At 38.1% G+C, this 16758-nt stretch overlaps 1 protein-coding gene across 17 annotated transcripts in view; it reads right to left on the bottom strand.

The window, feature by feature from the left end:
* CAMK2D (calcium/calmodulin dependent protein kinase II delta) overlaps nucleotides 1–16758 on the bottom strand; it is a 271589-nt gene that overhangs the window by 35497 nt on the left and 219334 nt on the right. For 10 of the 17 annotated variants that reach the window (XM_073340953.2, XM_073340950.2, XM_073340955.2 and 7 more), the window contains 3 exons: nucleotides 14062–14121; nucleotides 12426–12467; nucleotides 9672–9720 (listed from right to left, as the gene is read on the bottom strand). In XM_073340953.2, the coding sequence (XP_073197054.1) occupies nucleotides 9672–9720; nucleotides 12426–12467; nucleotides 14062–14121 (151 nt within the window). The remainder of the gene's footprint in view (nucleotides 1–9671; nucleotides 9721–12425; nucleotides 12468–14061; nucleotides 14122–16758) is intronic. The other 7 variants (XM_073340965.2, XM_073340971.2, XM_073340968.2 and 4 more) reach the window with 1 other exon arrangement.

Genomic DNA, 16758 nt, shown 5'->3' on the forward strand with positions numbered 1-16758 from the left:
TGTAACACCCTAAAGGGGGCATTCCAGGTTAGGAGTGGGTCCAGAACATTTGTACATATGCTGCATCTCTAAAAATAAGCTGGGTGTAACTTCTCTGAGTGCTCTTCCCAGAATCCCTGAAGGCATCCTAACTTCTTCTCTTCTCCACAGGTAGAAAGTTTCCAGCCTTTGCCTCTATTGTGGTCAGCCTCTACAAATCTCTTAAAGTGGCAGTGACTACAAAAGTCACAATATATAAGCAAGATATGCCAGGTTATGGGACCTTGCATAATGCAGAGCTGCTATTCCCCTGACTCATTCTAGCAGTCAGAACAAGTGGGTCCTATCTGCTTTAATCCATGATATAAAATAGTTTGAATATCACTCTGAGGTAGAAGGAACAACGGGCACAGACAGAGGTGCTGCCAGGAGCAACCCTAGGGACAGGCAAACACATAAATGTACTCAAACTGGCTGGAAGTTTATATTTGTTATTTAAATGAATAATAAATAATAATACTACTCCCTATTTTGGATTAAGTTTGTGTACTGTGTTAGGAGCAGGATGGGAGTGGTACTTGTTGAGTCTAATAGGAACTTGTACAGTATTCCTGAACACAGAGATGCTAAACAATGAGAAAAACAACATCAGAAGAGGGTTCCTCAAGTCATTGCTTCCATTCAGGAACTCTTCACAATCTGCCCCAATATATACGTATCTTATCAGGTATTCCACTTGAACACACAAGCAAACTTTTATTGCTGCACTGTAATTAACTGGCCAAATGTTAGAGAGTCCCTCCAGCAGCAATGTTAATGAAACAGGGACATTTCACAATTCTTCATTTTCAATCAACAATTCATCAGCTCCAGCCAGATGAGCTATTCCACATATTTATTCTCCACAAAGTTATTATTAAAATGATATTTTGTATCTCAACAGCCTCAGTGACAATAATATTCTTCATTATCCTTTGGGGCTAGAGGGATAAGTGGGTCCACAAAAGGGTCAATAAAATGTAGGAACCAATAGTGCCTAACAGGGACAACTCTGAGCAAAGGGTGGTGCTGAAGTGGGAATCTGGGGAAGAATTGTGACTCAGAGAGGCACAATGCTTCCTGGAGCTCCCCAACATGCAAAGGGGCTTGTCTCTTCATGGGTACAGCTTCCAGTCTCCCTACACACTCACCTCCTTCCTGCCTACTATGTGGTGTTACACCTGCAAGGGCACAAGGAAGGAGGAGCCTCCAAACTTTGGGCAGGGGAACTCAGGAATAGCAAAGGGGCCTGCCAGTGTCTGTAGGCACAGTCATCTTGTGCTCTCTCCACCTCATGTAATGGAACTGACTGGACTTTGTGTAGACTGTACAAAACAGCAGCATTATTGAGTTGTTTCAGATGTTTATTGTTCTCCCTTGAGAAGACTGCTTTGTGATTCCTGATAACAGTTTTGCAATTAAGGTCATTAACAGGAGTTCTCTTATGTCCTTCCGCCAATTTTCCACTTTTCTCTTTAATTTAACCAGGACACAGAAGATAGGCATCTAGGGCTTGATTTCTATGGGAGCAGGAGCAATGGAGACCTTTCCAATAACAGGACAGCTTAGAAAATAAACAACTGTCAAGCCCTTGCTGCTCTGCCCTACAGTTTTGCTGCTTAGTTTCTATTGCATTTGTTAACTGCTCCGTAGCAGAACCAGGAGCAGGACCACTCTCTCTTCTAACTCAGACATGTATTGTTATTATCTTTCCTATCAGGAAACAGTGAGTATAAACGGTATATAAACCTTTGTTAATTTTGATATTAAACAACCAAATAAACAATCTTAAGAAAAACATTTTTTTTAATTTACGTTCTCTTATAAGCGCACTACTGGATGAGCTAAATTTCAAACAAACTTTTTAGCTAAATTATAAACCCAAGAAAATATGGGCTTACAAATATGGTATTATCTCTAATCATCAACATAGCATTATCTCTAATAGTGCAGAGGCTCAGCTAGAATTAAATTATATAGTTAATATATATATATAATATATAACTGTAGTTGCTAAACTACACAGAATGGTTTGAAGGAGGATATTACGAATAAAAGTAAATTGCACTGCAACTATTTTTCTTCAAATCAATTGCAGATAAACTTAATTGTTCTTCAAACTATTGCTTTCCATTAACTAAAATTATTTTTATTATGCTGTTATTTAAACTGAGAAATTATTGGTTGCTAATATACCTGAAGCATGCTCAAGTCAAGGTAAATCATACACTGAAACTTTGAGAACAGAAGGCAACATCTGTGACTTAATTAAAGTTAGTTCTAGATCATATACTACTAAAAAGCACAATCTACTATTAGATTGTAACTAGCTATGCATGAGTGTGAAACTGAGGGGAAGAGCGCACAGGAAATCTCCTCATTACACCTCGTACAACAAGTGAAAAAATTTACCCAAGTGCAGAGGGCCAGCGTAAGCCCTATGAACCACTAGTCTCTCCAGATGTAGTGGGAAAAGGAGTGGAGAGAACAGTAGGCAGTGTTAACACAGCTGAACAGGCATAAGGAGTACACATGATGAAACCTTTCCAAGATAGTAGCAGGGACCATCCTCCCATGTGTACTCAACAAAGTCCACAATGCCTCATGGTAGGGCAATGTACATCTCTGCCTCTCCTACTGACAGGTTGTGGCTTTACAGTCACAATCTAATATTCAGTGAAACTCTGAGGACATTGGCCTTGGTTTTGATTAGGACTATCACTCCCTTGACAAGTGAGGGGTTAACTGTAACAAATCTCCCAAGATCCCATTTACTGGTACAGCTAGTATCAAGTCATCTGCATTTTAGTCTGAAAAGTCGCTATATGAAAAAGGCACATCTTGTTAGGTTCTACAACTGCTCCATGTGCATGCAGAATCGTATCTGTTGCCTTCAATGACTAACAACTTCTTAGTACTTTGTTTCCTGTGTTTTACTTGCAAAGTCAACACAGCTAAGAAAGAGTGAGCTACTGATTCAGCTAGGAGAGACTGGATTATACTCCTTCTCACACATTATCAGCACAATTGTTTTTAAGTTCCAGTTCTAGCACTAACAAGTTTGTCTTCTTGAAGACAATGATGTTCCACATGCATAATCAATGAGATAATTTTCTTACTGGTGATGTTGCTTGAGAAGGAAATAACCAACCTTGATTTTCAGGCCTACGGTTCATTTTGCAAGGCTGAGAGTTAGAAAAATGCATCTTTTTTATTTGTAAAATGAACATCTTTGGTATTAGAGAGGCAAGGTGGATATTAGAGACCCACTTTGTCTCTCTAATATCCTGTGACCAACACAGCTATAACAACATTGCAGACATATTTGGCATGGAAGTAAATGAGAAATGGAAAATGTGGACGCCATAATATTCTTTTTACAGAATCAAACCACACTTCAAGAAAATTGAGCTAACCTATTCCCACATTAAGTGTTAATTTTGGCTAAAATCTCTAAAAACTCTTCTATTGGAGTATCCACTATAATTCCCATATTCTCTGCAGGTATTATTTTTATCATGACTGCAGCAAAAACAATAGAACTACATGGGCCGGGAGAACAATTTGATAAGTGACATCATGGAAGTGAGAATTTTCCTTTTTTGATCATGCCTTCTGCTGAAGTTCAAAAGTATTTTTATGGCCTTTCACATACTGCACTTTCTTCTGCCAGCTCTTTCCTACATACCTACCATGCCCTCGACACTTGTTGTGTGTGCTACAGACAACTGAAACACCCTGAGACCAACACAGAAAAACATGGGACTTTGTTTTTTATTCACACTTAATGTCATGTGATGACCAACTTGTGTTAGCTGTATTAGCCCAACAACTTTTTTCAGGGATTTCTCTCTTTTGAAAACAGTGAGAGTATCAAAGCAAAATCAAAGCAAAAAAGTACTTAAATACAGTACTACTTCTTTATTTTCAAGTGGACAGTGACACACTAAGCAAAACTACACTGGGAATTTTCTGTAGCTATACTGGTTCCTGAAATAACAGGGCAAAAGGAACTTCTTTACTCTGCATTACATGTCAATAACTAGATTGTTCAGCCATCTCTGACTACTGCATCAAGGGTAGTATGACGTTGCAGTCCATCCTCCAATCTTCTAACTGTGCTCTTCTCCACCACATTCGTGACCATCTGCATCCCTACCACACAATCAGATGGTGAAGATTGCGCTAAGACACTGCACCACAGTCACACTGTGAAGATTGGGCTAAATCAAATGTCTGCATTGTGGCAGCCACTCTGCCTTTTCCTCTCAGCAGTCTGTTAAGTCCATGATCTACATCCAAGGTCGCAAATAAGTAGATGTAAATCAGGGCTTCTGAAGTTTGCCAGCACTCCTGCCTTTCTGTTCCAGAGTAGCTGCCACTCTACAAAGAAATAGCACTTGGCCTTAATGTGCCATTGTTCATCTGAGATTGGCACTGGGCTGGCAGCATGAGACAGAAGTGCATGAATGGCAGGAGGATGTTGTGAAGACAATCATGGCAAGTCAACAGGAAATGCAGGTATAGGTGATTTCTTCTGGAAGTGGGCAGATCTTCTGATAGGAGGTATGGGTTGCTTATTTGCACCTGTTGTCAGATTTGTATTCAGCAGGTTGTTTTCATCCATCATAACCCTCCATGCAGTTTTATGGAAGCTATATGTGCCATCACATATAAATCAGATGTTAAAGTACGTCAAAGACAACCACTAACGATATGAGTGGTTGTGTTCATCTCTGAAACAATGAGATGCATTTGCCAACTTCTGCCCCAAACTGTTGCGTACTGCTCTACTGATGCAAGAATACCAGCCCCAGGACTGAGGTGAGTAAAACATTTGCCTCACTTCCAGGAGGTTCCTGCTAGTCTCTGGATCAAGGCAGTGCAGAAAGTCATCTTTTACTTTACATGTTCTAAATGGGGCTGGTATGTTAGGCTGAGGTCCAATTTGACTCCTAAGTTAGTGACATCTGGCTGGAAAGGGAGTGAATGATCCTCAGCACAAACTGTAAGGGGCTGATTGGCCAGGAAATTATTCAGATGGAGGGTTGCGGCCACCTTCTTAAGACTCACTAAGTGCAAGTCTCCACTGATGGAGCTAAGTAGCCAGAGAGTTCATGTCCTTGCTGAATCACTCTTCAATATTTTGTAGATTACTATCCATGTTGGTAGGTCATAAGTATCTATGGTGACAAGGAGAGGCATTTCCATTTTGAACCACACCATAGGCTTACAGGAAATAGTCTGCAGAACCTTAGTGGTCAGCCCCACATGCTAGACAGTGTTGTTTGCAGTTGACAAGTCTGCCAGAATGTGTTAGGTGACTGACTTGATCTTAGGTGCACCATTTGTCAGGCTTTAGGTTTTAGGCAGTCAGGCCTGGTGGTTGGAGTGGTGGTCGAGGACAGGTACCAAGAGTCAAAGCTGGATGCAGATTCAGGATAGGGCTGAGGGCAATGCTTAAACCAGGATCCGGGGATAGGCCATGGATAAGAACTGGGGTCAGAGTCTGTAGATAAGCCAAATCAGGATGATAGTGGAATCCAGATGCGGGTCGAAGCGGGGCTGGAGTCAGTCCAACGGTCTGGGAGGGAGAAGGCGGATGCATGGCTGGAGCAGGTCAGAAACAGGGCTGGAGCAAGGTTGGAATAGGGTACAGACAAGTCTGAAGTGTGCTGGAACAAGGCTTGGGCAAGACTGAGGCAGAAACAGGGATAGGATTGAAGGCACGCTTGAACCTCAGGGCGCCTGTAACACTGTGAGGCAGCAGGAGAATTCCTAGCTGAGCGGTGCTGTTGCACAGATTAAGGCTGTGTCTACACTGCCACTTTCAGCGCTAAAACTTTAGTTGTTCAGGGGTGTGAAAAAACACCCCCGAGCGACAAAAGTTTTAGTGCTGAAAAGCGTCAGTACAGACAGCGCTTTATTGCCGGGAGCCTGGCTCCTGGCGATAAAGCTACTACCGTTGGTTCAGGGTGCTTTTTTGTTTTTTTTTGTTTTTTTTAAATTGCTGGGAGAGTTCTCCCCCGGTGATAAAGTGTGTCTACACTCCCCAGGTCACAGTGCTGCCTTGGCAGCACTGCTGCGGCCGCGCTGTAAAGTGGGCAGTGTAGACATACCCTAACTTGCAGTGAGAGGGAAACACCTGTGCCTTGGGGGTAATTTGACCTAGGCCCTGCTCAGGGATAGGCATGCCTGAGCAATGAGTCACTGCAGGCTTGGCTTTGAGGGATAAGTCAGTGTAGCTGAGTTGCCCCAGCATGCCCCTAAAATGAGTCACTGAAGGCTCTGTTGAAGGGGTGAGTTTTTGTAGCTGAGTGAACAGCCCTGGTCTGTCTACAGGTTTGCCTGACATTCTCCTTGCGTGAAGTCAGCCTGAACAAAGAGCAGTTGTGGCCTGATAACCTCACTGATGTGCATCAGAATCAGTCTCTCTCAGAATCATAAGCTTGTATGTAACACAACAGAAAGAGATGTGTCGATAGCTCTTAAAATCTTCCAGTGGTTTTTCCTGGTCTTGGAATGCCTATGATCTTTGCCCCGTGCCACATTTTTGGGATGCAGTTGTCCTGGAATCATCAATTAAGGAACTTGAACAGCAAGCTTTTGGGCCTAGGTGAAGAAGGAACTCATGTGAGTATTATCCAGGCTTCTGGGGGACTGCCTTCTTGTGACATCCCCATGAATAGTGCACAGCAAAATGAAAGTCAATGAAGTGTTGAACACAGGCAAAGAGCAAAATGAACTGCATTTTAATGCACACATTTTGAGTCTGAAAAGGTTTCTTCAAGTGTCAACTTGTTCAGTGGAACTAACACAGCAGGGTATACTTATGAATATGATTTTGAGCTTCTACAGCATCTGTGGTTAATTCTGAATAGTTTATTTTCCCCCACCCACATTATATTAATAGCAAATATCCATACTACAGTAGCATCCAAAAGCTCCAGTTGGGATTGGAGTCCTGTTGTGCTGACTGCTGTACAAACACACTAGAGAAAATCCCTGCTCTAAAGGTTTACAATCCTAAACATATCTAATGGCTCATTTACCTGTAAATAACTACAATAAATGGATCCAAAGCACCTGCAGGAAATAATGGAAGCATTTACATTGCCACAGTGTTCTAAATATTTTCCAAATTTATTCATTTTTTTATAGTAATGGGGAATCAAAGGAACTGCAGCAACAGTCCACCATGCATCAAAAAACAAAAACACCCCAACCTTATCTTACTGCAAATAGCAATGCTTTCTAAAATTACATTTCATTAAATTAAATTTCAATTAAATTTGAGAAGAAATTCTAAATCTCAATTTTCCACTCTCTGCTGCTTTGGAGGAAAAAGCAATGCATGGTTTGTTGGAACTAACCAGTATTTTTCAGAGAAATTTGTTTAGCTGTCTTTCAAAGCAGAGAATGTGAAATATTTAGCTACATTAATATGTGGATGAAAGCTTGCAAACTGGCTTATTTTTGAATTTGCACAAAGTTACATAGAGCTATTTAATTGTGATCATCTCCAGTGCCTGATTTTGAAATGTCAAGGTTAACTGGCTGTTTAAAAATAGTTTCCCCATTATTCTTTTGCTTAGTAATTGGGAACAAAAATATTATTATTAATGAGATTATGCTGCAAAAGATGTGATGGTACACTGTGCTGGGTGTTTTTCTGATAGCCTTTTACTTAAATAAAAGAAAAAAATTAAATAAAGGTTTGACTGCTTCATTGCCCATTTGTTTATTAGGCCTGTCTGATGAGGCTTTCGGTAATACCTGTTTGAAAGGAACTGGGCTGGTGAGTTCATAGTCACATGAACTTCCAGGGACCAAAATACCTTGGAATCACCTGGTAAGTGTCAAATATTTCATGGGACTTGTAGAGGAGTAGTTATATAATAGCACCACACACATTCTCTGGGATTTACTTAGAAATTTTGGAATGTGTGAACTGAGTGTTGGTGGTAGGAAGGAGAAGTAAACAGGGAGTTCTAAAGGATAGGACAAGAAGCATCCTTAAACTTGGATAGTTCCATCTGCTTTGCACAGCGGGTGGTAACTCACTGAGTTCAGCCTAATATATTCAGGTAACTGTGAATGCTGGATAGTTCCAATTACATTTTTAAGGAAGGTGTGTTTTGAATCCAGATAAAATAGTTTTTCCCAAAGGTTGGAGCACCTGGAGGGGTGGGGGCACTGGGTACAGATGGACCTGTCATCATCCTCTTTTTTTATAACTAAGTTTTTCTCTGGAGACTACATAGGTTTTTCTATCTGTCTGTTTGAAATAAATGATCTTGTTGAAGTGATAATATACCAAACCATACAAACACTGCTTAGCAGGAGAACATTGTTACTTGAATCCTGGGATAAGGTTTTATAACACACAAAATAAAAGTGAAACAGAAGCTATACACCTCATTAAGCAAAATAACTCTGTCTAAAAAAGACAATATATAGGATATCACCAGGTTACTGATGTTCATTTGAATGCCAGCTCATAAACAATGGAATGTCCTACTAAAGAATTATCTTATCTTGCATTTCTTATTACATTTCTGACTTGGAAATACTCATGAGTCCTAAACCATTACATTATCAGTCCCTTACTCTGGCAACATCAATTACCTTATCAGACAAGGATACTGCCTGCTCCATTATCCAGAAATAAAATAACAGTTGACTAAACACGATTTGAGCAACTGCATCCACTGAATCAGTTTCATATTCTAAAATGTTCTCTCACGGTCTTGTAGCTATTGAAAACTCCAGCACTTTAATAGTGACACCCACAGACATAACACTTCTGGAATAATACAGTGCAAAACCAGCCCAACACTCTAATGGTTAATTAACTGAGAAATCTCTCTTTTTCTTAGTACTTCACCTCTTATTTTTCAACATGTCCCTTCTTATTCCTGTTTCTGTTTTGTGAATCCACTATAACTAAAATTTTGTACTTAAAGCTAAAAACCAATGTCTTATATGAAACATATAATACACAAGCTGAATACACTGGTTTTAAACCCACAAAATGTTATTAAAATAAGAATGAATAATGTCACAGCATAGAATTTAAAAAAGAAAAAAAACCTTAAAAAATAATCAAAAAGATTGCAAAGTTAAGAAGGTTATTGTGCAGAAAATCAAAAAGAAAAGAAAAAGGTGACTGAGGTTAAGACAATTATAGGGCCAGAATACAACAGAAGCACAAAAAAACACTGGCATCTGAACAGAAATGTTTTATAAATGCTGATCTGAAAAAATGCATTAAAAACACATGAAATAAAGCAAGCAAACAAAAAAATTCAAAGTACCATATACAAAATGAAATTTAAAATAATATTAAATGTCATTAGTTTTTAAATCTACACCTACTACTGCCATAATTATAATTTTAAATGACAAACTTCCTTAATTGTAAAATACTACAGAAACGGTACATGTAAAATTTAGTCTATCGAAGTCAGATTATCCAAGTCAGAACTTAACATATAGAACTTCAGCAATGAACATAATTTTCAAAAATAATTGTATGTTCTCCTTGGATTACTTAGGAACTCCCTCCATCTGACAGATCAACAAAAGTTAATAAAACCTACTGAAATATATGCATGTAGCCATGGTTTTGCCTTTCCAACTGTCAATCATACCTTTCACATCTTCGTCTTCAATAGTCGTATTGGAACTTTCTGTTGACTCCTGTTAAGAAGTAAATACAAGTGAAATGCATAAAGTGACCCAGCATATTATTCATGCACCTATGAAAATTACACTTGGTATTGTACAGATCATGCAAAGCCTTGAAGCAGGCTATGTGGATGTAATTCACAAACAAATGGCCACAGGGATTGAGATGTTTGTACCTGAAACTAAATGTCAATTTTCATCCATTTCAAAAGAGAACATTTTTATTAAAGGTATTTCTGGCTGTCCAGTTTTTGAATGTCACACAGATGTATGGGGAAATAAATATCTTCATGAAAATGAGTTAACTTGTTGGGTTTTTTTACATTCTACTAGACAGAGTATGTCTGAACTGTTATATGAATTACGTCAGCCAAATATTAGAACTCACCATTTTAAGCTTCGTGAATATCAACTGTGTAAAATAAGTCATTCCATTTGAGCTTTTAAGTATAAAGTAAGCAGAATGTTGTATTTCACAATTTAAAGCACTTCTTCTGCTCATATAAGAACTCATGCAATAAACTGAAAGGCTCCCCTTGATTTCAATAAGAATTGAATCAAATCCATGATTGCATTTTTATACTCTCCTTGTGCTAAAAAATTTGAAAGAGAGAGCAAGTTACTGGAGAGGCCCACAACAATGCTCCTAGATAATCTAAGATATCTTTGAAGAAATATTCTTTAACCAACCAGCCACACAGAGGAATGACTTGTCCATCAGACAGTTGTATTGAAATCTTTGCAATGTTAAAAGGCAAGGCTCTTATCACAATTTTTATAAGATATTAGAAATGTGAAAAATTAGGGAGCACACTTCAAAGGACAATGTCAAAGGCAGTAGGCAAAAAATTTGACCTACTCTTTTTCTCCTAATTTTTTTTTTTTGCAGAAGATATACTTTTTATGATTTTTAAAAATAAATGCTTTGTTGCAAATAAAAAAAAAAAGAAAAAGAAAAAGTCAGAAGCAAAATACTCAAGAGTAAAAATATCCATAACAAGCCAGTTTACCTCTGAGACAGAAGGGAAAAACATAAGATTTATTTCAAGCTTCCGAAGGGTTACTATCCACATTAATTAAATAAAAATTCCAAAATACCCTGACAGTGTCCTTTTGTCTACTACAATTTCACAAGACAAGTCAAAGAAAAGTTTCAGAATGGTTAATGCATTATTCAAATGTAAAAGAACAAAATTATATGCAGCAATAAATCAACTACACTAATCAATCCACACATACAAACCAAGCTTAATAAACCATCATGCTTTTCCTATTGTGAATGGTATTAGACTATTCACTCCACATAAGGGACATACCATGCTCTATCATATATAGTACCTAGAAGAAAATAAAAACCACACACATACAAGCAGGAAACGTCATGCACAAGCTCACAAGAGAGATGTGGCCAGTAATATGGAAGCATCCACTCCAGTTGTCATGCTAAAATATTTGTTTTTTTAGATAATGAAATTTAACAGTAACTTTCCCCATAAGTAGTTTTCCTGTCCATGTTATAACTTTTTGGGACATAAAATATCTAAATTGCTATGAATATATAATAATGTCAAGTAGATGTAGTCATGCCAAAGAGCTCCAGTGTTTTGTTTTTTTGTTTCCCTTTGCTGGGCTTTAGTAAAGATTTGACTAAAATTAAAATGCTGGCGGTACACTGCCTATTAATAAAACATGGGAGATGAAATATGGACCATGGGTGCAGAGAGTAGTTGGTACAGTAGTGAAATGAACATCACAACTTATTCTTACCCACAAACTATAAAATAAATAATCAAACGAAGAAGCGAGATGACTACAATATGCACAATTAACACTTTTTCCATGCTTGTGAAATGCCTGCATCTGATATTTTCCACTCAGACTCTATCCTTTGCAAATACAGTATTGAGCGACCACAAGTAATTACACTAGATAAATGTAACAATCCTTTGGAAACTTTAAATTCTCAGCACACACATTAAAATCTGTTTAAATAAGTGAAATCTGCATATGAAAACTCGGAACATGAATCACAAACAACAATATTCCCTAGCCCCTTTCAAGTCCACATAGGGAGAAAAAATTACCACACATTATAGAAACCAGACATCAAACACAACCATCACAGCACACAGAAGAAAATAAATGAGAAAAATCAAACCAAGATTTATGAATTCAAAAGAGCTTCTTGCCACTTCAAGTGTTAGCTTCTTTTCAAACTGCAAGATGATGTTATGGAATAAGTCAAAAGTTCCATGCAGAAGACATGTCACAGTATGATGCATAAGCATGCTGAGAAACAGCTGATGGAAAGAGCTCAAAATATGCCTTCATCTTGTGTATGAAGCTTTCACTAGAATCGTAAAAATAACCTTACTATACTCTGTGTCTGAATACAATGTTCCTTTATTTTTCTGAGAACTGAAAGTTCTTCCCTGAAGCAAGAGATGTACAACACACCATAAACCTGGTTCCTCAGGGTGCTGAGCGCCCTCACCGCCTACAGACATCCACAGGAGCTGAGGGAGCCAGCAGCCAGGCAGAAAGCATTCAGTGGGAACAAGCCACAGATGAATTAGGCCCAAGAGGCACCAGGTGCAACAGATACAGGAATGAGATTTTCCTTGCTAAGCTCTGGGTAATGGGCACATTCTGGCTTAGAATAGTGGATGAAATGTGCACTTTGGAGAAGCAAGATGGAGCTAATTCTTTCTGAATACCTTATTTCCATCAGGGTTGTGGATTACTGTAGTTTGGGGCTCCTGAGTGAGAACAAAATAAAGAGAAAAACAGTTCTCATTGGTAAATACATTCACATTAGTGTGAGGGAGCGCGAGAAGAGCCAGCAGACAAATGCTAAACAGTGACAAGAGCTAAAGCAAATGTTAACTGCTGCCAAAAGATGAAACAATGTCTCTAATAAAGATTCTTCGACTGGCAACCCAGCAAGGGAGGTTACCTCACCTACTGCAGCGGCATGCAAAGACCTTATTCATGATCAACACACACACAGGGCTTTGAAGCTCTGGGGAGGTCAGCTGAAGAGGCACTCTGTTTCACAATGTCTCATATCAGATACATTGTCCCTTTTTGTCTGACCCTGCTTTAGCTCAAAAATGGTGAACTATTTTAATTAAAAAAATACTGTATGCTTATTACTAAAGCAAAAATGAACACAAATCAAAATAAAGATGGGCTGAACAGATTCTGAAAGATTTGCATACCTCTAAACACAAACGGTGTTTGGATGTACAGGGGTTATTTCCAGTCTGTTGCCCATTTGAACAGCATAGATACCAATTATGATGGAAGTTCTTGATGCCATTTCAAAGGTTAACTCCCCTCTTGCTTCCCTTAAAATGTCAGTTAGCTGGCCCAGAACAAGCTGCAGCAAGTGTAGCTTTTTAACGTACTCACAGAGGCCTGGGAACCTGATGGAGTTGAGGACTCATGTACATACCATGAAACCTTTAAACTACTGCTCTGAAATGACTTGACTTAATGCAGGCTTCCATGGGAGCTGCACATGCAAATCTATGGCAGAATTTGTCCTTATGTTTATATTAAAGAGCAGAAGCATTTCTTCAGAGCTATGTACCAAAATACATGAGAAGTAATACTGCTTAAATTTAGGTAATTAAATAGCAGCATTTGTGTTCGTAAGCCTTCCTCCATCTTAAGAAATGTGACTTAATAACAGAAGCAAGATTCTGACATAGAATTTTCATGTACGCTGTCCTACTGTTTAGTAATATTCCCCTAGCAGAACTTATTACAGAGTAATGCTTACTGTAGATTTAAAGTGGCACTATTCAAAAAGCTTTATAGGACTAAGGTGCCTTTTGATACCAGTAAGTGAAGCCTTGCAAAGTCCTGCTGGGTTGTCAGAGAATAGGGGGAATGAAAATCTGAATAAGGTCTATATTGTTGTTGCCTAGCAATAGTCCTGTTAGCTCTCCTTGATATCAAAACTTGTGTTAAGGCAAAAGAAAAGATAACAGGTACAATTTAAAAAATAAGTCAGCACTTAAAAGCATGGAAACAACCATCAGGTGAAGAGCTAAGGGCAACATCAAGCGCATTCTATTCACTTTCTTACACGGCATGCAAAAAATTAAACTATCGCTACTAATGCTACTACACCACCACATCCAGCTTTTGTGTCACGTTTTCTATTTATAAAAATGTTGCTTCACAATGGACTTCCTCACAAAAAGAAAACAAAAAGTACAAACAACAAGAAAGAGAAAAAAATTTATAAAGCAAACAAAGAATAAAAGCAAAAACAAACAAAAAAACCCAAAGAAAACAGTAAAGAACTTAAAGATAGGGTGAAAAGGAAGATTCCAGGTATACCAGCGCCGGGGTAGGAATATTTTCTTTGGGGCTGGTTACCACGTTGGTTTTGTTGTTTATCTGTAGGTATGCAGAAAATAGAAATAGACAAGCCTTAGAATTCTTGGTAGCTAGCATATCTATATCTCTCTATATAGAATATCTATATACAGATATAGATAGGGAAATAAAGAATCACAGAAAGGTCAACTTATGAACTTGAAAAAAACACTGACAACAGATTTGATAACTGGCTATAGCTTCTCCCAAAGACGCTAGTGACAGTATTTTGGACTTGTTCAAGGAAGTCCTATATAGAGCATAGGCAGTTTCAGCTCTGACACATAAATGAATGAAGAATTTTTTAATAGTGGCTACAACCAAATAATAGGAATTCACAATTAATATGGATTTTAGAAAGAAAATGCCTGTATTTCCATTGTGATTTATTTGCCAGTTTAGATCATGCAACAGTGTTAAGTAATATACCATCATTTCACTTTATTTCTAGGAGGGTGTCACTAGGTTAAACGTCATTTTGTTTTTCACGGAAGGAAGCTTCAGTGGTTCAAATTTATGTGTCATTTACACCTATATAAATCTGTAATTGGTAACTCGAGATTTATATGGGTGTCATTGAGGTCAGAATATGTACAGGTACATTCACTTTGAGATTTTTTTCAAACAAGCGTTTAGTATTTCAAATGAAAAACGTATATGTTTCGTTTTCATTTAATGAAATAAACTAATTTGCTTGTTTTGAAAAACCTTTCCAATCTGGCTGAACCTGCAGTAATACCTTTCGTTTACTGTACATTGGCCTTTCAGTCCACAGAACCCAAATTAAGAGTGTAACTTCCTGTACTGTAGCTTCTCAACATTACTACTTTTGGCCCTGATCCTGCAAAGTTATCTATGGGAGTAGTCTCAATGACTACAAAAACGCAAGTCTTTGAAGAACTGGGCTTTTATTTGTTTAAAAAATATTATTCTCTCTTTAAGTAAGACTTTAGCAATTAATTTAAATTTCTCTGATTCTTATACCCATTTTTAAAACCCACCTTCCATAACTAAACCAGGTAAATATCACTGTGGTTGTAAAACTGGAAAGATTTTAAAAATCAAGCCCCAAATAAAGTTTTCATACCCACTGGAAAGCTGGTTTCAATTATAACGAAAGCTTGTTGGACTCTGATGCTGTCAAACTATTTTCAATTAAAATTACTAGGATTTTTTAAAAATATTTTTGACCAGTTCTACTTATAACAGCAGCAGGTCAAAGAAGCAAAATGTAAGGTGGGCTGTCTGCACACAGGGTTGGCATCATTTCTACCCATCAGTGGTATAGAATCTCTACAGCTCTGCTGTGTTAGTACTCTGGTACTGAAAATGTAAACATTACATGGGAAAGAAATGCAATAATGCAAATTCAGACTTCTCTTCTTTCACTGATGGACATTTTGTCAATATTAAAGTAAAATTAACTACCACATTTAAAAACCAAAAGTCAAGCCCTTTGTGTCAGTCAGGCTGTTGATATTTTTTATATAAAAGCCTTTAGGAAATCTAAATGTTGAAGACCTGAATAATATTTACCAGAGTGTGTAATGACATATATTGGCCTAGCCCTAGCCTAATGGTTTAAGCACTGGACTGAGAGCCAGGAATTTCCGAGTTCTAATTTGAGCTCATCAATTCCTCCATGGCCTTAGGTAAATCACTTAACCTCTTTGTGAGATGGGGATAATGATATTTAGGTCATGTCTACACTTCAGATTTTCCCCAATTCTACCTCTTCACTGGTGCAATCCCTAGTACAGACTGATAAAGCTGCTGAGTAAGCTTTATCTGGGCAAATGTGCCCTAGGGGCGAAATCATGACCCCACTGAAATCAACGGAAGCTGCTGTAGCATTGATTTTAATTGTGCCAGGATTTCACCTGAGATGTTTGCATTGGTGGCTGCCCATCAGTTGCTGGAATCAGAGCAAATCTGAAGCATAGCCAATGTCTTAGTTAGGACATGTCTAGACTGGGGAACTCTGTTCTACTGTAACTACATCCATGTAGTTAAGATGATGGAAATCCCTAACACGGACACATTGCTCTGGTGCAAAATGGGCTTGCACTGGATTTCAATTTATCCTCTAAGATATTGAAAGACACATGCCAAGCAGGGCAGTGTATCTACGTTAGGGACAATCTCGGCCAGCACTTAACTACCTTACAGGGGTTTAGTAAGGAACAATTAATGATAGAAAATGTACTACCTGCATTCCTTACTCAGGGAAAAAAACCCACTGAATTCAAGGAAATGTTATTTTTTTAAAATAAGACTACATAGATTATGGGAACAACAACAATACAGACAACCATGGACAATCATATTCTTTTTCTCTTGTAACAAGAGAAAAATCACTCTCCCAAGTTTTACAACTAAAAATGAATATTCATTAACAGTTTGGCCATCAAGAGAGAAGTATTCAAAGAGCAAAAGAAAGAAGAAATGAACACATACAAAGCATATATGAGAGAGGGAATGAAAGTTTCAACAGACTTCTTACAGTCCTAATCAGCAACATCAGAAATCAAACAACACACCATAGAAGTGCTTGTCATGGAACATGTAACAGACAAAGGATAACCAAATTTCAGAGAGAATTTTGCCTGAGTAAGGAGAGCAGCATTGAGCCCACACTCCCCTCGTCAAAATCCTATA

The sequence above is a fragment of the Lepidochelys kempii genome, chromosome 4 (genome assembly GCF_965140285.1).
Source record: "Lepidochelys kempii isolate rLepKem1 chromosome 4, rLepKem1.hap1, whole genome shotgun sequence".
Taxonomy (NCBI): Eukaryota; Metazoa; Chordata; order Testudines; family Cheloniidae; genus Lepidochelys; species Lepidochelys kempii.